Source organism: Carcharodon carcharias, chromosome 9 (genome assembly GCF_017639515.1).
Source record: "Carcharodon carcharias isolate sCarCar2 chromosome 9, sCarCar2.pri, whole genome shotgun sequence".
Classification (NCBI taxonomy): Eukaryota; Metazoa; Chordata; class Chondrichthyes; order Lamniformes; family Lamnidae; genus Carcharodon; species Carcharodon carcharias.
The window spans coordinates 48,987,081-49,011,504 of record NC_054475.1 but is presented as its reverse complement, the minus strand read 5'-3'; the positions used below and the strand labels follow the sequence as shown (position 1 = coordinate 49,011,504).

The window sequence follows — 24,424 nt, the reverse complement described above, 5'->3', positions numbered from 1 at the left end:
TGATGAGGCGGTTGCCTTACCCTAGCAGCACAGATGAGATCATTCATCCTCCTTCCGCACTGGATGGCCAACCTCAGCTGTGCAGCGTTGGTACTGACCACCACTGCCACCGCCTCCCAAGCCAGAGTGGTGAGATTGCTGGACCTCCTGTGGCCAGAGCGGGGCTGGAGGACATCATGGCGGGCCTCCAAAAGGCAGTCCAGTGACAGGTCACTGAACCCTTCTTGGCTTTCATGTCTTCAATGCAGCAGTCCTGGGCTGCAAGCATTGAGAACTGTGGAGGCGGTTGCCATTTACATACAGCATCCGGAGTGAGGAAACGGTGAGGCAACAGCGTGGCAGGCAATTCAGAGACTGCCTGCCAGTGAGATGATGTGATTTCTGTGGCTGCATAATTAATGATGCAGGAAGTGGACAATATGGCATGAAAACTTGCCATTGCGGCCGACGGGTAAAATTTCTTTCATGTCCACTACCGCACTTGGTGCAATTCTGAGGCGATTCCATATGTCTAGGCTAGCGAAGAATGGCTAATTTATGAAGCATCAGAACGTGGGTATCACTTGTGAATCACAATTCAGCAAGGAGTTAGGGAGAAAAACAAAGAAACTGGAAAAAAGTTAAAAGTGCCGATAGCAACTACTCAATTGTAGAATTTAGTCTTTGCTTGGAAGATTTAAATTTGTTGACACTAAGGACTTATTTTATTACTAATGTAATATTTGCATTTACATTTGCTGCAACATTTACAGAGAAACAAAAAATCTTTGTATTGAATTTGAGTGAAGCCAGAAGGCACAGGTAAAATACTTTCATGTCAATTCAAAGGCAGGTTCCAAGGTAAATGAACTGTGTTCGGATGAGCCACAAAGCAGGCTTAAATGTGTTTCCCTTTCCCTCCAAAATCAAACAAGCTTTATCTACCTAGGTTGTATTTGTAAGTAGCAAGGGCAGTGTATTCATCTCCTGTAACTGTTAATGTACAGAGATATACCTACCTTCCAACTTTCTGCTTTGCTTCTTCCTCTTCATCTGTGTCACTACGGATAGTGATCACACTGACAGCAGGGCTGGGTGTGTCAGGAATCACAATGGTCTGTCGCTGATGATCAAGAGTTGTGCTGCAGTATGGGGAAGGTGCACCTGAAGGACTGTTTTGAACCACCATGTATGTTTGGGAGGGAGTGACATCCAATACAGGAACATTCCTGGTAAAGAATTGAGTAACAAGTAAGTTTGTGAAAACCAGTGATTTGAGTTTTAAAGTTTAAAATTATCAGCTAAATTTGTTGCTCAAGCCCAGTTCAAGAAGTCATCAAATGAGTTTCAATTTTACATAAATGTATTATTTTTAAGAGGCTACACTGAACTTACTGTAAAAAAAAAATACTGTTTGTACAGTGCACAAAAGTTCACAATGCAAATTCATACAGTTCTTTATGCATGGTTATTTGGATGTGACAGGCTTCAAACATTAGTGTTGGCAGTTCGCCATGTATAGAGTATGAAGTTATTTCAGGGATGTTCCAACTGTTTTTGACAATATAACTGAAAAGGGACCATCTACAATAACTCACCATACATCTACTGCACTTCATATAGAAAATGGTGAATACACAATGCACACAATCAGATGTTATTTAATTCCAGGGGGTCATTATCTGCAATTTAAAATTCAAATATAGAATATCAAATTCCACTGATGACAATTTTTTTTAAAGCTTTTTTTTGTCAATTCTTCCCTTTTCTTGAAGAGGCCGACTCCTGCAGGGTGCACTTCCACAGTTGCTGAGCACCCACCAGAACTTGGACTAAGCATGTGCAAGACTAGTCGGAGAGTGTTGGCAGACTGCTGAACCAAAGGGACACCACAACCAAGCCTAAAACTGCCTTCATGCAATGCATGTACACGTGTACTTACCAGCAAAAAGCATTGGATAGTGGCAAGGAGGAAGTTTGCTGGTTGATTTCTCCCTCCTTAGCTCATGAGCAGTGAGATCAACTGAACTGTCCCCACTACCACCACAGTACAGATCAGGAATGGTGCAACTGACCTTTAGGTTTATACAAATCAGCTACATGCTGCCAACTCAATCACTTGGGAGCTGCGACCTTTATTTTGTATGAATAGCTTACATATGAGAAATTAATGTCATGTACTAGCTTCATGTGTACAACGTGCAAGTTTTCAATGCAACAGCTACCTGCAGGTGGCACCTTTCTCAATATTTTAATCCTTTAGTACAAGCAGAAATCATTGTTAAATGTTCTGCTTTCCTAATAAAAATTAGAAATGCACAGAAATTTGACTTCAATTTCTAAATTTCCTTATACTGCTGAGTTTTCAAATTCTCACTTTTGCACACTTTCTAGATCTTTGATTTTTGCTCAACTTTTAAGCATAATTTATTTTGCTATAAATGTAGAACTATTTTAGGTCATCAAGTTCAAGGGTTCCTATAAAGGCATTCCAATCAATCATTCATTAAATTGGAAATAATTTCACTGTTTCTAATTTAAAAGGTAGTGCACAAAGGTGATTGTTAATCCCACAGACTCAAGTTTTATCCACTTCACTACCCACTAATTAATACTTCTTAGAAAGTGCTGAGCCTTGCAATAAAAAATACTTTTCCAATCCATCAACTCGCCATTTCTGTCTGAAGTTGATTTTCTGAGAGGAAAAGTAAATTTCCCCATAGAATATCAGAAGGTTGAATGCATTCATGAAGCAGAATGCTACACATCATAAACTGTGCAACAGAAACTGCACTAAAAATGGATACCTGATCATAATCTTTCACTCTGTGCATTTATTGTATTTGTTTACTTTTTGCCAGAAGCTTGAGCATGGGGTTTTGTAAAAGAAACCACTTCCAGTACTTATGTCTTCACAGTGACCTACAAATTTTACCAAACTCCACTGCAATAATTTCTTCAAGCTTTTAATATCAAATCTGTCACTCCAAATAATCTATAGTCCACACAGTATTGACATTTACTATTTTCCCACCTGAGATATTTAGGATTTAGATTGTCATACAACTAAACATCAGGATGCTTCAGACTTCAGTTATTTGTGTTGCTATGAAAATGTTTTTTTTATTTTTCTTTGATGATTTACTAATTAATGCATTGATAATTTTTGCATGTTTAACTTTTTTAACCCATCACCAACCCAGCCTACACCAAGGCAATTAATGCTTATAGGGACAGAGTCCCACAAGTGTACTTGCCCCTGAACCTTCCTCCAATGGACCTTTCTCTCATGTGAGGTTTTAAAACAAGTGTAGGCAAGTTTATTGCTCTAGGACATTATGTCCACTTGAGGCCAGTTTTCACCCAAGGTCCAAAGAGACTTTTCAATAGCGGGTCACTTGATACTGATGTAGAGACCTTAAGCTTGTTTTTCCCTTCTGAGCCCAGATGCTATAGCTCCATCTACCAACACCCTATCTTAATCACCCTAGCTGAGAACAGCACAGAGATATAAACTGTTCCTAAATGTACAAACATGTTCTAGGCCTGGGTCCATAGGCCACAGTACCAATTTTGTGTGGAATCAGTGGGCATTAAATGTCATTTGCTTTTCAATTGTAGTGTGGGGAGGGCAACGTGAAAGAAAGATGTCATAGCCACACTCATCCAGTATGTAGAAACACGCATGCTTCTGCCGGGTCATTGGACAGCAATCAAGTGCGGCAAACCCAGTTGCCATCTCCCTTCCCTAATTCAGATTCGCTGAGGCCAACAACAGCACCTCAGCTGAAGGCAGTTAGCATAAACCAGGTAATCAATCTGGGATATTCCTGGTCTTTATGGATCAATTCCACAAAAGACAGTGCACTTACTTAGCTCCAGGTATTTGATCTGAAATAGAGTGTAGCTGAACTCAGCCACTTTATATGATAAAAAAAATGTAATCCAGTTGTGTAAGTGCTGCATGCATTTTACCTTGTGTTCTGAAGCTGTTTGTTCCTTTTGGAGGAAGACCTGGAGTTTTGCTGCTGGCGTACCACATGGGCAACACCAACATTTAGGGGCTGTGCAGCCAAAGTCACATGTCCAGCCAACAAAGATGGCTGCTGCACAATGGCATTATACTGGCTTCCATGGGAATGTGCATTTCTGAAAACAAGGAGGAAAAATGATGTGAGCGCAGCAAGCAGACATCCAACATTAAAGAAACAAAGGTAACTGAACTTGTTACCCAGAGCTTAGTTTATGTCTGTCTCCCCAAATTTAAAATCCTCTTTGACATGCTATGTTGCAATATTTTTTTTAAATTGCTATGATACTTAAAATGAACCCAATTAAGCCACAAAGTACTACTGCAAAACTTTGTAAGATACATGATTATTGCTGTACTTTTACGTTTTTATTCTATACTATACATACTTGAACTGGAAAATATCTTTTACATTTATTACCCCCAACACAATACTTTTAACTTCAAACTATTACAAAGGTACACAGTTATCTCAGGTTCACACAGTTGCTGCTTTAGATTACTTCTTAGTAGCAGGGGTCTAAGACGACACACTGGATTCATTCTACAGCAAATGCTATGGTTATGTTACCGGACCAAGAGAGGCCTGGACTCATGATCCGGAGGACAGAAGTTCAAATTCTGGAATAAAAAGCTAGTATCAGTAATGGCCACCTCAAAACTACTGGATTGTCATAAAAATCCACTTGGTTCACTAATACCGTTTAAGGATGGAGATCCACCATCCTTAGTTGGCCTGGACTCATAGCAATGCGGTTGGCTTTCAAGTGCTCTCTTAAACAGCCTAACAAGCCATTTACAGAAATACCTGGAAAAACTCAGCAGGTCTGGCAACATCAGCGGAGGAGAGCACAGGTGACGTTTCGAGAACTCATGACCCTTCAACAGAACTAAGTAAAAATAGGAAAGGGGTGAAATATCAAATCTCCCTATTTTTACTTAGTTCTATTGAAGGGTCATGAGGACTCGAAACGTCACCTGTGCTCTCCTCCGCCAATGCTGCCAGACCAGCTGAGTTTTTCCAGGTATTTCTGTTTCTGTTTTAGATTTCCAGCATCCAGTTTTTTGCTTTTAACAAGCCACTTAGTTGTATTCAAGAAGGTGGTTCACCTTCTCAAGGGCAATCAGGGATGGACAATATATACGAGCTTTGCCAATCTCACCCTCATTCTGTGAATGATTAAAAAAAAATCCAGCAAATAATTCTTGAAAATGCACTCCAGTGTAATTTCCATTTCTATTAACTTTAAACCAGAGTGCACCAGAACACTTTAATTGTAAATGGTAAGTAATCAAGGTATTAGAACTCAGGTTTACCTCAGACCCAAACCAATCAAGCACTCCAACGCTCAACAGCTTGTGTAGCTTGTTTTTATTGCCCAAATGTATGGTTTCTTGGGCATGATTTATGAAGGATGGAATGACAAAAATTACTGGGACATTCCATTTATTATAAGTTACCATAAAGCAGAGGTGACCTTATTTAAGAAAACTGGGTAATCTGTTATATTCTGCAAACAGGATTTGTAAATATAAACACCAATTAGCAATTAAAAACCTTTTTTGGGGTTTAAGTATTTCTATATGAATTTGATTTTTTTAAGACTTTTCACAAAATAACAATTTCATTTATAATTATAGTGATTGATAATAGTGCTTTGGTAAACTCTTCTTTAAGTATTAGTACTTGCCTTCCTTTTAAAGGGATAAAAATGAGGGAATAAGAATGAGAGAATAAGAGCTAATTGAGAAAAATGTTCATTTCATTAAAAGCTTACTTGCCTCCAGTCTGTTATTTGCTGGGTGCTAGTCATAGCATCTGGTATCACAGTAGCATGTGGGACTGAGTTGTGGACAGCCACTCCAGGCAACTGCTGCCAAGTTGATGGCAACAAGATTTGCTGGGTCCCTCCAGGCCACGCCTGCTGCAAACAGAGACAGACTGTCAAGATTGCCACTGCATGGTACACTACCCCAAAGTTTGCAGACACCCGAAAAGAACACAAAGCATCTAGCTGAAGATCGCACACAGCTGGCAAGAGAAGCACAATGGTAAAACAAAGATCTGTGATGTTAGATTTACACAACGCCTCCCTCCAAAGCCAATACCTGCACAGGACAAGGCATTACAGTTTAATGAGAGAAAGAGAAAGTGAGTATATCCAATATCTCGCAGCTCTGAAGCAGAAACATACATTCGGATATTCTGTGCGACGAGCCATTCTGCAGGAATACAAACACACAGACACAGCAATCTCTTCTAAGCAGGCTCATGCCAAGCAGCAAGGGGAAAAGGGAGGAACATTCTAACCAACCTTTGATCTGAGAAGGCAAAATGCACGTGGTCACTGCAAGCAACTGCAGAAGTTGGATGATCCATTTTAAAAAAAAACAAACATGCTACTAATGTTTAGTTTAAGACCACAAAAGTTAATTAGCAATCTTCCAATCACCTAAGAGTGTGTCTTTTTAAATGTTGGGAGTAAGCTACGTAATTATTTTTTCTTAATATACTAGCAGATCCCCCATAGTGTGCATAGCAGGATATGTTAATAAAAACAATAGGAGCTATTATCAATAAAATGTGATATTATAAGTGTCAGAATTACTTCCTGTAACAATCACAAAAAGTGCATATTTATGCATGATTTTATAAACCGGCATGCCACAATCGGGGCAATTTTAGATGTCAATTACACAGCTTATGTTTTTCCTGACCTTTTGACTTAAATATTACTTTGTATATTAGATCAGGAAAATCTACATAGAAAACCCATTTGACTCAGTGAATAGGAAGGAACGTGGGCAGCCAATTGCTCCAGCACCAAGGTTAACTACTTTGTTGACTTGGAGCCTTGCATTATGCTCCCTAATTCTATCAAGCCAGTTTCCACAATTAAGTTATTAGCACATGTCGTTTAAGCAAAACATTTTTTTTGTAGCACTAAATACTAAGACAATGTTCAACAGCTGTGGTGTGTTACAAAAGGTACACTTATGGGGGACAAGCTTAGAGCTTGTTTCAAAGTTTGAAAATATTAACAGCATCTGTCGGTCAGCTGAGATAACAGGTTCTGCCCTTTAATAAAAGGCTATCTAAAGCAGCAATTAGGCAGGATGCACGTTAGTGACATTCTCACTTACAGATCAAAGGTATCAGTGCAGAGATCAATTTGATCACACTTCCCTGCGATCCCATTTCAAATGAATAATTTTAACTACTATATTGCAATAAGTTCTAAGGAAAACAAAAAATTGCTAATTAATTTTTGCAGTCTTCACTCTGAATTTGTTCAAAGTGTTAATACCAGTTCAGGTTCTGATTCAATTTATCAATCTGACCACGTCACCAGTCATTGACTGTTTACTGAAAATTATAAATTTAAATCCAATGGACTCAGCATTACTAAAAGGCTCTAATCTGGCTGTTATCGTCCAGCAGAACTCAGTTTCAGAAAACTCAAGTCAAGTACTCAGCAACAAAACAAGACAAATGGTACATTATAATTCCAGATGAGAGCAGCAGCTAATCCTATAACTGTTATGCTGGAACATTGACAATGCAGGTTCAGCTCTGCCAACTTAACCCAAACGTCAAAATTTTCCTAAGTTTGATGTGTATATATAAGTTTTTGAGCTGAACAGTGAGAAGAGAGAGCAGGACGTGGTGGCCAGAAAATAGTACTTTATTGAAACATCACTGCCAGTTTATACCTGCATGTACCATAATCAATATCCAATAGCTATCTACAATGGAATGTGGTGAGATTTTGCTGCTAGTCCCAATATTGAAGGTACATGTTCAGGTTTTGATATTTGATTCCAATTTTAGATTTACATATCTGAAAATATTGTTATCCTGCTCCATCAATGAGGTTGATGTGCTAATTCAGCTAGCGGTAAGCTCAAGAAATTATGATGGAAGCCCTTAGGTGAAGGGTTCGGCTTGTAGTAATGGCTCCAAGTTCAACTCCCACTCTTCCATCCTCTCAAAGTTGGTAAAATAAATGCCAAAGTGACAGCTAATCAAGGGTTCATGATTGCTTTATCAACTGAAAGTAATCAAATAACTGCCAAGGTCACCACCCTAATCAAAATTTGAAACAAGTGCTAGGAATCTAACCTGCTAGAAAATTCATCTCAGGCCTTCCTTTCTAAAAAGGTCCTTTCTGTTCCCCCTATGACTCCCTGTTAGAATACCATTAGTCTGCTTTCCACCCTGGCATCAGCACCAATAATGTCACCTTTAAGTCACGAATACTACAACTGTGATCATGGTACACTATCTCTCCTCATTGTCCTAGACTTTTTCCACCTCCACAGATCACTACCAATGATCTCTTGGCTCCACAACTGGTTCCAAAAGGGCAAGCACATTGAGCAACCGACCCTCCTTCAATTCAAACATTGCCATTTTAGGCGTATCCCAAGGTTCTATCCTTGGTCCTCTCTTTTTCTTCATTTTATGACGACATCCAATTTGATTGCTCTGTCACCCCCATGATCACCATAGTCTGCCTCCATGCTTATACTAACTCCACTGAGGCACTCATCCCTACTTCTGATATCTCCAAGTTCTACTTCTGAAACATCCTCCTCAGCCACCTTCTGAGATTCACCTACATAAACTCCAGCTCACCTTAAGCTCTAGAACTAGCGTCCCTTGAGTTTTCACTTCTGTAAGTCATTGAGGTATTTTACTACTGTTACATGAATGCAAGTAGGAATTATGGTGCACTCATCCAGTTTAGCAACTAACTACATTTCGATTGCCACCTTATCTAGTTTATTCATAACTCACCCTCTTTACACATCTCTTCATCATTTTGAATGCAGACATAGCAGGATAACTAAACTATACATAGCACCCAAAGAATCCTGACCAATACATTATAAAACTTAATCTCTAAAGGTTTGTATTGTTTTAGTTATTTATCCCAACATTCAATTTTAAAAGTATATATAAATGGAAGTGATAGTTCTATTGATACTCTCAAGTCTCTTTGACGTCTCTCAGTAGTTGGTTAGGGTAACACCTACAAAGGCTTCTCACATGCTGAGAGTCTGTTACAGTAACAATGATCATATGGAGTAGAAAAACTCAAACAAGGGCAGTGGTGTGTGGGGGGGAGGTGGGGGGGGGCCTTAATCACATAGAATTTACAGCACAGTGACAGGACATTCCACCCAACTGGTCTGTAACGACATTTATGGTCAACATTGTCTCCTCCTACCCCTCTTCATCTAAAACTGTCAGCATATCCATCAATACCTTTCCCTTATGTGCTTATTGAGGTTCCCCAGAGGTTTTAAACATTGCGAAGATGGGGAGAAGACAAGAGATGTCAATAGCTCCTAATCCACTGTTAAAATTGCTCCACCTTGGCTCCATCTGGCAGAATCCATAGAATGGCACTAATTTCCCCATGAAATGATTTGCATAAAGCATCATCAATAAGATCTATAATATTATTCTGTAGACAGAATCATTCTCTCCACTCTCTGCCACCTTATTCCTGAACATAGATTAACTCAGTCTGATTTGAAGTAGGTGAAAAGATATGGCAGTCACTATACTTTCATATGATCTCGTGTTAAATACAGTTAGGCATAACTGTACTTATATTCCATCATATCAGACCTTAAAACTGTTTTACATTTATCTGGCTGATGAACCATGAATAACATGCAAGTAGTCAAATAGCAGTGAAGGCTATTTTTCACTCCATTTGTTCCATTCGAGCCTTTTAGAAATATTGAGTATTTTGGTCTCAAGTATAACTTGTTTCACCATCCAGATTGTTCAAAAGAGTAAGAAAGAGGAGACGTCCAATGACGTGGAAAATATATAAGAAGGTACACAATGATACATGCTTCCGTTCCTCTGCAGCAGCCTCAGAGGAGCATCTGTTAGTGCACAGAATCACACCAAGTGGGAGCATTTACCAGTACTGTGGTCGTCTGATCGACCAGCGCAGGCCGGCCGGCTGCGCAGTTCAGGGCAAAAGGGACCGCATACTGCGGAGCAACAGTGGCAACGTGAGGATGTAGAGTGGCCACCATCAGCGGTGTGCAGCTGCCCTGTAATGGGGGGTTGGGAGTCAGTTATATGGTACATTAGTTCTCAAATCTGCAGTGTCCCTTTTTGATGCTCAGAATAGTATGAAGATCATGGCCTTTCAGAAGGCAGTACTGTGCATGTCAACTGAACCAGGAATTAAGTTCCGATTACTCAGATTTGCTTTACTTGGGACTGTTGAAACATCTGTTTTTGGTCAGGTTTAAGTCCGGGCTCCAAAATGGTGGGGTTGGCCCAGGAGTGAAGCACAGCCACCTACCCCACTGAATCGATAAAATGTATTAAAAAACTAACCCCTCCAATTACATTAGGAACAAATACAAATATAAATACCTGTAACCAGCATCAATATTAGATTTGAAAGTGCAGTTGATTCACATCCTAGTCAGGCATACAAAAAGAGACACTGCCAACTGCAAATAAAAGAAATAATGATCCCCATCATAGCTTTAAAAAGCATTGGCTTTTAAGCAATGCTTATGTCCACATTACTACAAATAGAAAAATGCTTTTTTCTGCCTTTTTAAAAAAAGTTTTATATTTTCCTCCCCCTACCAACCAGATCTCAAAATTTTGGACTGAAAAGTTTATCCTTTAATGATAAGGCTTTCAAAGCTATGAAGAGTTCACTATCATTTTCAACATTACACTTTCCAACACTGGAAAAAAAAGTTGTTATTTATTCCACATTTCCACAATCCTAGAGGGAAAAGAAAGAGAATAAGTAGCTAGCAAGACATTCCCTTATATATGACAAACATGTGTGGCAAAACCATCATCAACAGGTTTCATTATATGGGTCCCTGTTCTGGATCAGTGAATCACTGCACTAAGCGAGCTCAAATTTGCAGAATTGTGTACACATGGAATCAAAGATTGCATTGCTGTTTAAATAGAGACTGCATATAGATTCAAAAATGTATGGTGGTTTTTTTTTGCAGAATTTCCATAGCATGTTTCCACCGAAACAATATCTCCATATACAAAAAGCCAAAATCAACAGCACAGGTAAAAAGATGCCTCAACTGTGAATTTGAGCATCCTGACCCTAAACCCCAATACAACACAATAGCACAGCTTTATGCTTTGATAATTATAGATACAGTTGCAAGTCAAGGCTACTGGCTTGGAAGACTAGCTGCTTATAGTGATTTAAGTAAAGCAATTCTGTCAACAACAGCTACACTTGATGTAAAAAGCCCTCATTATTGGCTTTATGTGGAGAAATTCAATAAAACTATCTTACCAACTGATTGTTTACTTCACCTACGTCTACTGATTTAAAACTGCCTTCAAGTCACATGAACAGATAGAAATTAGACCTTTGTGAAAACAGATTATTTAGCAAAATGTTTTTACAGTGCTTTAGAATGAAAATTTTGGACATAAAAACAGCAATTATTGTTCTCTAACGTAATTACCTCTGCCACTGAAGGAGAGTGGAGGTAATGTTTTCGCCCCAGTAATCTGTAAACAATATCTCTCAAAAACTAGTGGACAGACTTCAACGAAACTTGGCGCATGGGAGTATGGCCCAAGGAAGAACTGATTAATTTTTGGTGAAAACGTGGATCCGGGTCCTGGAATTGTTTTTTAAAAAAGGATCTATTTGTTAACAGAGAGTTGGGCAAGTTGACTTCACTTTTAGAACATTGTGGGTTGTTTGATTTAAAATGTTGTTAATTGTTTTATAATGTTGTGGATTGTCTCAGCCGCTATGGTGCAATTTTGTCTGGGCAGTCAAAAGGTGAGCAGTTTTCAGAACAAGTTGTTGGACATGGACTGGCCTGAAGCCTCCTCTGTGAGATAGAAGCTCTTAATAAAAATATTTTTCAGTTTTGTAGTTACAGAGCACTAGTAGGCAGGGAAAACCTCAAGGAAGAGCTGTATAATTGTAATAACGTTGAGTTAACATGCCACTTTGGAGGTATGCGCTCGAGTGCCCTTTTCATTTGCTCACTGCATGAAGTGCTCTGAAATGTTTTAGCATGATGTGACACTATATAAAAGGGAAGTATTTGTATGTTTTATGATAGTTATTTTTGAAATTTTCAAACCACTTTTTCAAAATTAGACATTTTATTTACATAAGTAGTTATTCACATCTAAAGAATCCTTAAAATTAAGCTTTGCCTTTGTTTCAATTATTGTTGCTGATTTCTCCTTGGCTTCATAGCTAAGATGTTTTGATCTGCAGCTTTTCACTTAATGTATCAAAGTAAGCTCATGAGTTAAGTTTTGGAGCAATTTCAACTTATGTTTCACCTATTGGTGTAAACACCCAACAATATAAAATCAAAATTGCAGCTGGTATTGCATGATCTGATTTGTTTCACCACAATCAACAATTTTAAGATTGCTAGAAAGGTTTATGTGGCTGCCACAATCTTCACATTAATCAAATTAGTTCTGTAATGTGTGGGGTTTAAGGATTATCTAAACATTCCCTTTTTAACAAAATAACATTAATTTGTGCAAATGTGCACACCATAATATGAGAAATGCAGTTGACATTTGCATTCCCTCAGTGGCTCAGCAAATCTAACTAGGGAGTGCCATGATGCAAACCATATGGTTCCAGAATCAATCTCTGTTAAGGGCTGAGTTAAATGATTTCAGGAGGGCAATGGTAGGGTGCCACTACAGATCACTGTGGCTCTCAAAAACATACCACGGGTCACATTGTTCTCCTGATGAACAGAATTGGGGCCGGCTATGGCAGCTCTAGTGGCTGATTAGCTTACTGGCATTAAATATCAAAGCTGAACCACTAAGAAAAGCTATTTGGACAAAGTACTGCATTGGAGAAATACCCCAGTAAAATGTTTTGGGGAGAAGAGTAATCAACAAGAGAAAAAAAATCAAGATCGCTACAGTTATCTAAGCCTAAATATAATTCACATTCTCAGCTATCTTTAGTAAAAGGCAGTTTGCTGAAATGTAAATCAATGTCTTAAACAGCCCTAATTCTCACTAATGCAGCTATTACTCAGGCAACTTTTACAAAGAAAATTGCAGTTTTGAAATGGTTCAATCTGCAGTTATTGATCTCCATGTCCTTTGGTTGGTAGACAAATAATGAAATAAAATAAATAAATGAAACAAAAGCTAGCATGCAGGTGCAGCAAGCAAGTAGGAAGGCAAATGGCATGTTGGCCTTTATCACAAAGGGATTTGAATACAGCAGTAAAGATGACTTGCTGCAGTTATATAGAGTTTTGGTGAGACCTCCCCTGGAGTATTGGGCACAGTTTTGGTCCCTATATCTGAGGATGGATATACTTGCAATAGAAGGGGTGCAACAGAGGTTCACCCATTAATCCCTAGGTTGACGGGACTGTCTTATGAGGAGTCTGAGACGACTGGGTCTGTACTTCCTTGAATTTCAAAGAATGAGTGGCCTCATTGAAACTTACAAAATTCTTCAGGGGCTAGACAGGGGGTGGGGGGGTAGTTATATATATTTCAGGAGTGGAGCACAAGAAACTGTAGGAAACAAAGCTTAACTTAAAACAGACTAGTCAGCCACTTACCTGAGCAAGAACACCAGGCTGAATCTGAATTGACTGTGCAGCTGGTGCTTGTGGTACAACAGGCACTGCATTCTCCACTCTAACAGAAAAGCCAGAATGTTTTGCAGATGCTTGCAGCCCTGTCAATAAAAAACACACCATACATTTCTCGGTAATTTCAAAAGCTGGCATGTGGGAAATTAAATGCAAAAAAAAAACCTTAAAAGGTTGTAAAATTTTTTATTTTAAAAGTGTAAGCAGATATATTTCACAAAAGGTTATAAGCAGTTTAGCCTCATGTGGTTGTCAAACTGCCATTCTACTTTGATTTTCCATGCACATAGCAATCCCTGGCTTCAGCTAAACGAAAGATGCAAGTTCAGTCCCCATGGACCATTCTTATACGACCAGTTAAAATGTCAATACTAAAGCTTGAGAATAGTTTAGTGCCAATTCTCCTGACCAGAGACACTTTGTTTGGATGGCAGAGAAAGGGGTAAAAAAAATTATCAAGGTTGTAGGACTCACCATTTTAGTCAGAAATTTATAAACTAAAACATTATGGGCCCAATTTTAACCTGCTCAAAACGTACCTACTTAAAGACTTAAAATCAGGCCTTATAATTCTTAATTCTCTGCTTGAGCTACGCAAACAATAACAGAAAAAGAGAATTTAAATATGGGGATTCAGATAATGCCACAGGAAACCAAACCCCACCCATACTATTATGCTTCTAGCTCACTTAAATAATTTCAACCCACAGATAGAATCAATTTATCCTACAATTACTAGTTTTTCTCTACACTCCTAACTGTTCTTGATATTCCTTTGCAGCGCTCAGAATCTTCCATCAATTCTTTCCTTCGCCCCTTTAATACCTTTTCTACATTACAACATTCCTCAAGTTTTGCACTCCCCCAGAGGTTCATAAAACACACTACCTCCATGAATGCCACTTAAAAGATTAGACATCTAGCTGAACCAGTCAAAACAAAATTCCAAGTAGTAAGGTGCCAGTAATGATCAAAATTTGTCAATTATAGTCAATTGATAGAATAAAATATTTTCCAGTCAGATTAGAAAATCCAAAATTGTTGATATATTACATCATGCAACCCAGCTTGAAAAGCAGCCGACAAGCACAACAGGTATCAATTAAACCCCTGTAGAAATACAGTCCACTTCTGATCACATGGCTGAACAATTCCCAAACCAGGCTAAATATAAGGCTTCCTATAAAGCTGGAGTAACAAAAGGAAATGTGAATCTAAGCATAGAACAGTCTATATACACATGCAAAACCATTACGCTGATGTTACGGTATGAGCTTGGCAGTCTAAGCACAAAAGGGTTTTGTAAGGCATTCAGATTTCAAAAAGGACATTCAAGTTGCACAAGGCTCTTGTCATTTCTACAAGACAGTTATGAGGGGCAGAGAAGTCATTTACCTTGAAATGCTGGTGGGCACACAATGAGGGCTTGTTGGAAGGGATCAGCCTGGGCACACAGCTGTGTTGTTCCAGCCTGCAGAGGCATGCTTGCTTGTGCAACGCCTGCAACAGGTGCTGCTGTAGGCTGGTAGAGTGCGGGTTGATAATTGAGCAGAGATACATCAGCACTGGACAGTGAAAGAGTTGCAGCTGTGGAGGTAGAAGCCAGGGTGTTGGCCTAAAGAAATTACAGAATTCAATGATCGAATTATACGTGTAGCAATACGATAAAAAGTGGAAGGCTTTCTTAGGATTTTTAAAATCTAAGAATAAAATACAAGTAGATTGTTCAGTTGAAAAAATACAAGAATTATCTCTATAATCAGTGTAACAATTACCACTATCTATACAACAGGCAATGTGCACCTCTCAGTCTTTTCTTCAAAGACTCGAGGGACATTCTACAAAAAACATGCTCCCTATACAGCTCGTAAGGTTTCACGTTTTCACTAGTGCTATTTGGTGTATGTAATTCAGAACAAAACAAGATATTTTCCAAATTCTCCCTGATGCCTTTAAGACACACAAGATGCTGGGAATCTGGAATACCTGGAAAATGCTTCTAATATTCAGTAAGGCAGGTAGCAATCATTATCAAATAGTTAATATGAGGTCGATTAACTTTTATCTGAAAAAGCAAGTACGGAGGCAGAGAAAGTGGGGAGAGGGGCAAAAAAAGAGGTCTGAGTTAGGGCGGAAGGCAGAAGAGATTAATTGACAAAAGGGATCATGATGCATAGCAAAAGGAGATGAGTAAAGAAACTCAAGATGGATCTAATGGAGGCATAAATGGGACAGAGAAATCATCAACTGCTGCCATCAGAAAAAAGGCAAGGCTATGATCTGCGATTGCTGAACTCAGTTGGTGTTAAGTCCAGAAGGTGTAAAATGCCTAGTTAAAGATGAGGTGCTTTTCCAATGCAGCTCAACAGGAGCTTGAAGAACAGTGCAAGAGGCTGAAGACAGAGAAGATAGCATGGGGTGACTGGATGTTGGTGGTCACACCCAGAAGACTGAAGAAGTGTTCCATCTTTGAACATGGTCTTTCCAATGTAGAGCAGACCACATAGTATACTGTATATGCTGTTGACAAAAATGAAAGAAGTGCAAGTAAATCGCTGTTTCACCTGGAAGGACAGGTTGGGGCCCAGGAAAGTCAGGAAGGAGGTGGTAAAAGAACAGATGTAGAATCTCTTACACTTGCATAGAAAAGGGGCAGAGGTAACCAGCATGATAGAAGAGTGGATTGGTTTGCTGCAGAAGGAAGGAACAGTCCCATAGAAACATAGAAAATAGCATGAGTGGGCCCTTCGAGCCTGCTCCACCATTCATCATGATCATGGCTGATCATCCAGCTCAATTGCCTGCTCCCGCTTTCTCCCCATACCCTTTGATCCCTTTCGCCCCAAGAGCTATATCCAACTCCTTCTTGAAAACATACAATGCTTTGGCCTCAACTACTTTCTGTGGTAGTGAATTACACAGGCTCACCACTCTGAGTGAAGAAATTTCTCCTCATCTAAGTCCTAAAATGGTCTACCTTGTATCCTCAGACTATGACCCATGGTTCTGGACTCCCCCACCATCGGGAACAACCTTCCTGCATCTACCCAGTCTAGTCCTGTTAGAATTTTATAGGTTTCTATGAGATCCCCCCTCATTCTTCTGAACTCCAGTGAATATAATCCTAACCGACTCAATCTCTCTTCATATGTCAGTCCCGCCATCCCAGGAATCTTTCTGGTAAACCTTCGCTGCACTCCCTCTATAGCAAGACCATCCTTCTTCAGATAAGGAGGCCAAAACTGCACAAAATATTCCAGGTGTGGTCTCACCAAGGCCCTATATAATTGCAGCAAGACATCCCAGCTCCTGTACTCAAATCCTCTGGCCATGAAGGCCAACATATCATTTACCTTCTTTACCACCTGTTGTGCCTGCATGTTTACCTTCAGCGACTGGTGTACGAGGACACCCAGGTCTTGTTGCACATTCACCTCTCTCAATTTATAGCCATTCCGATAATAGTCTGCCTTCCTGTTTTTGCTACCAAAGTGGATAACCTCACGTTTATCTACATTATATTGCATCTGCCATGCATTTGCCCACTCACTCAGCTTGTCCAAATCACACTGAAGCATCTCAGCATCCTCCTCAGAGCTCACCCTCCCACCCAGCTTTGTCTCATCTGCAAATCTGGAGATATTACATTTAGTTCCCTCATCTAAATCATTAATATATACTGTGAATGGCTGGGGTCCCAGCGCCAATCCCTGCGGACCCCACTAGTCACTGCCTGCCATTCAGAAGACCACCTGTTTATTCCTACTGTTTCCTATCTGCCAACCAGTTTTCTATCCATCTCAATTCACTACCCCCAATCCCATGCACTTTAATTTTACACGCTAATCTCTCATGAGGGATTTTGTTGAAAGCCTTCTGAAAGTCCAAATAAACCACATCTACTGGCTCCCCCTCATCAACTCTACTAGTTACATCCTCGAAAAATTCCAGTAGATTTATCAAGCATGATTTCCTTTTCATAAATCCACGCTGACTCCGACTGAATCTGCCACTGTTTTCCAAGTGCTCAGCTATTAAACCTTTTATAATGAACTCTAGAATTTTCCCCACTACTGACGTCAGGCTGACTGGTCTATAATTCCCTGTTTTCTCTCTACCTCCCTTTTTAAATAGTGGGGTTACATTAGCTACCCTCCAATCTGTAGGAACTGCTCCAGAGTCATAATACTGAAAGGAGAGCGGAAGATGTGTTTGGTGGTGGCAGAAATGGCAGAGGATGATCCGTTGAACGCACTCCACCTCTATGCCCATCTCGTTTCTTTGCTGTCTCATTGGCCTTTTCTTTCATCCCGTATCATCACCCCATATAATTTAATCTCTCATGTCTTCCACCCAATCAGAGACCTTCCTTTTTTGTTCTCCGCCCCTTTCCCTGCCTCTGTACTTACTTAAAACCTGCTAATCTAATTTTTGCTAATTCTGATGCAAGGTCATAAACGTTAACTCTATTCCTTTCGCCACAGACGCTGCCTGACCTTAATTCACACATAGATTTTTAAAAAGGGGATCCACCCTACTTTGTGGGCTGTAGAATGAGAATGTTAGTTTCTAATCTGGAAAGGAAACCATACTAATTAAAAGGTTCCACAGTCAGCTACGCCCTCTGTTCCACATGCAACCTTTACACGGTTACACCTTAGTCATAACAGAATTGGTTATAATTTCCTAATTTATGTCAGCCTCAGTTAAACTTAGTTTCACCTGCAGGTTTTTATCAAACAATCAGACCAAGGATTGCTTACCTATATATATTTGAATGGAGCACATATAGCTAGATGAGTCACAATCCCTTCCAATCTATAACTTCCCCATTACATTCATACGATATTTCCACAGCCCTCAGGGGTCCTTTGCCCCTTAATTATTTTCCTTCTTTTCTTCAATTTCTTCTATTTCAATTTGAAATTTTGTATACACTTGCAATCCATCAGAACATTAAAGATTTGCTAGGTTTCCAAATAAAGTCCAAGTATTCATCTACATACATTCATGTAAAATAGCTGATATACCAAAATTGCACCATGCATTGTATATTTTAAAATAATTTTGAGAATGTATGATGTGTGAAAATAGCTCCAGGACAAAGTATAAGCAGCGTCTCCTAACAAACAGGTTACAATAGAGGTCTCTTTTACTCGTGCTGATATTTTTTTTCTATAAAAAAGGATCAGAGATCTGCATCAGTTAATGTAGAACTCCTACTTCACAGTCCAAGTAACTAAACAGGGGAAAGTTCAACTCCAAAACATGACTGAAAGAAAATAAGTACAGATCCACACTACAAATTGACAGCGAGCATCAAGTTACAACTTGATAAAATGCACTTCTAGGTCAATTTGTTTGGAAGGTAGCGCATTTGTAAATATTGTACTCAAAGTGGATAATTTCACTACTAGAGTTTGGAACAGTATCCGTTCCTGAAATGCCAGTACTCTCTCTACTTTTTGCAAACATTGCTTCGCAGCTTTGTCAGAAAAGCAGGCCCCGACTGTACCAATGTGCAGCTTCTGGCTATTTTCCACATCAATCACCCTTGGACTCAGATTTCCAATTCTAAGCCAAATTAAATAGGCAAGATCCATGTCCAATAGAAACTGCATTAAGGCTGCCCGAACTTATTTAATGTGGGATTCTTATAGCTAGCAGATGAAGGAAACTTGCACCACATCAGTTTAAACAGGGTTTAAGCAAACATTTTTAAGTACAACAGACTTTGTGTGTCTCATACCTGATTGTGCATGGTATTGTGCATGGTGTTGAGTTGGTTATTGAAGGCCATTGTCAAGTTTGTGCTTGTGCTCGGCGCAACGTGTGCAATAAATGGGCTTTTATTCTGGTTTACCGTTTCATAGTTGTTGGCTCGACGTTTGCAGATCTCCATATTCTGAAAGCATGATTTCACACTGTAAGAAATTTAAGTATGTTTATTTTATGAATTAAATAAGCAAATTGAAAAACAAGCAGCAGTGCACTCATTTCCATTTACTGCTGTGCACAGCCATACATCTACTACAAACATATTTTTCCAAAAGTGGAAAGAAAAAGCACAGCCAGCCTGTGCGTAACTTAGCTGAAAAAATTAGATTTCCATACAATTACTTCTCATAAATATTCCTTCACCCTGTAAGAGTATAGCCTGACTTTAAAGCTTCTAGGGAAGTGCTGGTCACATATGAGTGCTGCATGTGCTCTCCCATTCCATCATACATATCCCTATTTGGTTGCTTCTTATGTCTGATCTCTCATTGCTCAAATTTTAAGAAATTTTCCAGCCAATCTATGGAACACACATGCATGTCTGGTTTATGGAAAGATTTCAAATTGTTGGGTTGTGTTGGGAACCAGAGGTAGTAGTACAGCTCTTATATGGCATCAAAGTAGCTTGAAATAATGCCCTAGCTAGGAACCATAAAGATTGCATTTATATGATACCTTTAACACAGTAAAGCATCTCAAGGCACTTCACAGGTGGGTTAAAATTTGACACTAAAATACAGAAGGTAGTATTACAGCAGAGCTTGGTCAAACAAGTATGCTTGAAGAAGAAAGGTAGAAAATTTTGATGGGGCAGGGATGGCAGTGGAGTGCATTTCATTGTTCTGGTCCAGAGGCAGGCAAGCACAAGGCTAATGATGGCAGACATTTAAAATTGGAGATGTGCAAGAAGCCAGAACAGTAGGAACATAGGGGTCACAGGGCTGTTGGAGGTTACAGAGATAGGGAGGAAGGAGGCAATGGAGAATTTGAAAACAAGAGTGAGAATTTTAAAATAGAGTTGCTTCACCAGGAGTCAACGTAGATCAGCGGGCTCAGGCGGTGGTGGATGAAAGGGACTTTGGTGCAGATTAGGACACGGACAGAAGAGTTATGGATTATTTCAGGTTTATGAAAGGGTGAAAGATGAGAAGGTCAGCCAGAGGTGCACTGGAATAGTCAAGTCTAGAGGAAACAAAAGCACAGATGAGGGTTTCAGCAGGTGAGCTGAGGCAGGGGCGAAGTGAGGCAATGTTCCGGAAATGGACGCCTTAAACTTAATTCCCAAACCCAGTTCCAAAGTACTTTGTTTCACAAATAAATTTTATTTATGCATTTTAAAAAGCTTACTGATTGCTATGAGGAAAGTCAAGTAGATGTGCCATGGTAACAAACGGATGGTTTAAGGTTTTTAATGGATTAATCCTCTTGTCAGCATCTATAGTCAACATTTTCTTCAACAAATCAATATATTCCCTCCGGTCCGCCTTCTCCGCCAACATGTCTGTTCCCTCCAAATCATTCGGCATGTTCACCTAGAAAGTAGAAAAACATTAAACAATATCATTTGTCAGTGAAGGGAGAGAATGCAATAATGGGTTCGTTATTAACTGTTTTAAGTATCTTGAACCTCTCAATACGGATCTTGTTTTTAAGGCAGCTACAGCAATGAAATCTCAAATCAGGCCCAAGTTTGAGTATCAAATTAAGTGTTGAGTGCACAGTTTAAATGTTACAGCCAGATTTTGAGGGTGAAAACCAGGCAGGGATTGGGCTAGTCCCTTTCACTGCGCTGGCATGTTTCAGGTCATATCAACCAACCAAGTATTGTCAAAATGTTTCAAAGATAAACATATGTTTTTTTTTTGCAAATTTCAGTAACTCTTCAGTGCTTTGGGCACTTATCATTACTCAAGTCTATTTTCAAAGTAACATAGGAGAAGATTAACTCTACCCCCTGCCCCCCTGTAGAGCTGGTGACATAGAACATTTTAGCAACTATGGCTTAAGATGTATAATGTGCAAGAATAATCCTCTATCACTTAATATATTTGTGGATTAAATATTCAGCTATGCCTTGCAAAGCAACTAATCTTGTTATGCATTAGTCACTTTTTAAACATGTGAAGCCTTTAAACCCAGTTTGTAAAGTAAAGCCAAACGACATAATTAAATGAATACAAATTTCTTACCCATTCCTCATTCCATAAACATTCTTCTAAAAACAAAATCGAAGCTTTCCCATGGTTAAATTTGTAAATATGGGGTGCAATAGCCATAAAAGGATCCTCATCTGTACCAAATTCTAACTGCAGATACAGTGAGGTCATACAATTGGTCTCAGCCTACTGGTCAATGATAAGGGGGCAAAGGGGAAAGAGAAAATTATGATCTAATGTTCCCTCTCTTGATCTGTGTCTAGAGACTGCAAAGTTCCCATTTGAGAGTGCCGGATGAAGATCAGATCAGGCTCATTGCTAAGCAGTTTTTCTAACACTCATTTCCTAGACTCGTGATATGGAGCAAAAACTTGAATAAGGCAGTGGAGGACTAATAATATCAAACAATAAACCAGCATGAGCCATAGCCTTCAGAAGAGTGCTGAATGTGCAACAGAAAAAAATAAATAAATTTCTAACGTTGAAACAAGAGTCAGAAGCTTAATTCCCAATACAAAATGTATCTGAAAGTATGACAATTAATGGTATCAACATACTGGTTAATAATTATATTTGGTATCAAAATTAAAGTGGTTGAATTCAAGAAATTCTTAGAAAATTCACAAAAAAAGCAGTATCCTATGTCCCAAAGTTGATACAGATTTATTACACCAGTGATGAAAATGAGTCTACTAACACTTAAGACAATAACATTTGAAAAACATTGGATTTGGTTTCATTCTTTGATTGGAAATGCCACAATTTAGTAGAATCTATTGAAATACACTGGCACCAGAATTAGTGGAAGAGCCGAATTCAGGTGATCAAAGCAAATAAGGGGGAAAAACTCAAGGAATTTGGAGGGCGGGGGGTGAAATATCTACTGATGGGATCATATAATGCACTTTCCTCATTTATACCCTTAATGGTGCTGGATGTCAGGAATATCTGAATATCCAACCTTCTAGTCCTGCTCAGGGCATGTGCTGGAGACAAGAGGGGGCAGGGCCTTTGGAGAACAAAAAAGATCCAGAATTCCAAGACCAGTTCAATACAATTGATCGCAGAATGACTGTTTCCTACACAGAGGAGCCATTTTGCATTAAAAAGAGGCTCAACCATAGCCCACTACTGATGCAGCAAAGTATTACAGTGAGATTCCTACCAGATTGGTGCACCAGCAGCGTTGAAAACTGGCTGGCAACCATTAGAGTTAAGTAGTCTGACACTGGGATTTCTGACTTTGTCGGAGTCCTCCACAGTGGATGGGTGGAAGTTCTAATCCCCTCTATATGCTTTAACAGTACACCTATGAAAATGAGCTGTTTCATTCAACGTGGAACTATGCAATAAAGTTCAGGAAGATGTGAATTTGATTCCTGGTCTTTTGGGAGTCACTGATTCTCAAGTTCATTGCATAGAAGGGGGAATGTAGTTACTCGGGCAGGTGATTGATATTCTGTGCCACTTTCAGTCCACCTCCCCATGTGGAAATTTTTCATATGTGGGTATCAGGCTTGCATGTGATACTCTTTATGACAAAATATTACTTTCTTTAACTCTATTAACCATGGGATCATTTTTTTTTGCAAACCCACTGTCACTCGTTAATTAAGCACAAATTACAGATTAAACCTAGTCTTTATTTCAGTGCAAAACCATGGAATATGTTTATTCACTAACCCATCTGGGAGCTTTGTGTGGGTCTTTCATAAATTGGATTAAAATCCACACAGGTCAACGACTGAAACTATTCAAAAAGGATTAGTTCACAGAACATTTGTCAAAAATACAAAGTGATATCACTTTTGTACAAATTAGGTAATAAAACATCTGTATGTTAGATCAGAGAGAACTGTTGGGTTTGTTATATAAGCACTAAATACTTTTTAATGTACTAGCACCTATTAAATTACAGGCACCTGCACAATAACAATGTTTAAAGACTCTGATGAAACACCACAATTCAAAGCAGTTAAAAACAGGGTCCTTAGTGGATCTGGTGGGCTTGGCAAACCCAGGTCAAAAATTTTAAGTTCTAAGGTCTTCAACACTTGAAATGCCAGTCTCAAATATGGCTACTTGTGATTAAAAAAAATGCTTAAGACTGCTGTGGGGAAGAACAAGGAGGAGAAAGAATACCAGGGTGATAATTCCTAGTGTTGCCTCAAATGTGCTTTATGATCAGGTGATCACAGAGCTATATGCTCCAGGAGTCAATTTCTATTCCACTAATAAGCAGAAGATTCTACAATTTGTAGCAGGGCAATCTTCAAGTTCCATATTTACCTGAGCCATATCATCCAAACAATTGAAAATGTACTTTCTTGCTTCCTTCGATTTGATCCCCGTCTCTAACTCATGTTCTTCTGGTGTCTAAATAGAGGGAAAAAAATGACTACTGAAAAAAATTCACAAACTACAGTGAAAGATTACAGCAAATTAATATTGAAATTTAAACATCCAACCCATTGTGTGTATTTTGGATTGTACAGAGAACATGGCCAGTTATGTTGATCCGATAATAAGTTTGTTTTCTTTAAAAAAAACTACAAAAAACATGTACAGACCACAACTACTGGCAACTACACAAAGAAAGCTGAATACCATCTCTTCAACTGATACTTTCATCTTGCCACTGGCCAGGTTATTTTTGTGACTTAATTTTAGATCAAATAAATGATGCAGAAGTTGCTGCAGCACAGACTAACTTTGATTAAGTTTTTTAAATTCCAAATACGATTAATCTTATTTGTTTAAAATGGCAACTTTACAGAGTTTAACAGTATTACAATTACCCTAAGCCACCACCTGGTAGTGGATGGTGTGGGGTTGG

General features: G+C 39.0%; 1 protein-coding gene across 11 annotated transcripts in view; it reads right to left on the bottom strand.

Annotated features, from left to right (window-relative positions):
• Positions 1 to 24,424, bottom strand: part of LOC121282636 (homeodomain-interacting protein kinase 1-like) — a 119,689-nt gene that overhangs the window by 24,065 nt on the left and 71,200 nt on the right. For 9 of the 11 annotated variants that reach the window (XM_041196449.1, XM_041196445.1, XM_041196444.1 and 6 more), the window contains 9 exons: positions 23,878 to 23,964; positions 20,780 to 20,964; positions 19,404 to 19,578; positions 15,050 to 15,269; positions 13,622 to 13,740; positions 9,956 to 10,090; positions 5,792 to 5,934; positions 3,955 to 4,128; positions 999 to 1,208 (listed from right to left, as the gene is read on the bottom strand). In XM_041196449.1, the coding sequence (XP_041052383.1) occupies positions 999 to 1,208; positions 3,955 to 4,128; positions 5,792 to 5,934; positions 9,956 to 10,090; positions 13,622 to 13,740; positions 15,050 to 15,269; positions 19,404 to 19,578; positions 20,780 to 20,964; positions 23,878 to 23,964 (1,448 nt within the window). The remainder of the gene's footprint in view (positions 1 to 998; positions 1,209 to 3,954; positions 4,129 to 5,791; positions 5,935 to 9,955; positions 10,091 to 13,621; positions 13,741 to 15,049; positions 15,270 to 19,403; positions 19,579 to 20,779; positions 20,965 to 23,877; positions 23,965 to 24,424) is intronic. The other 2 variants (XM_041196447.1, XM_041196448.1) reach the window with 2 other exon arrangements.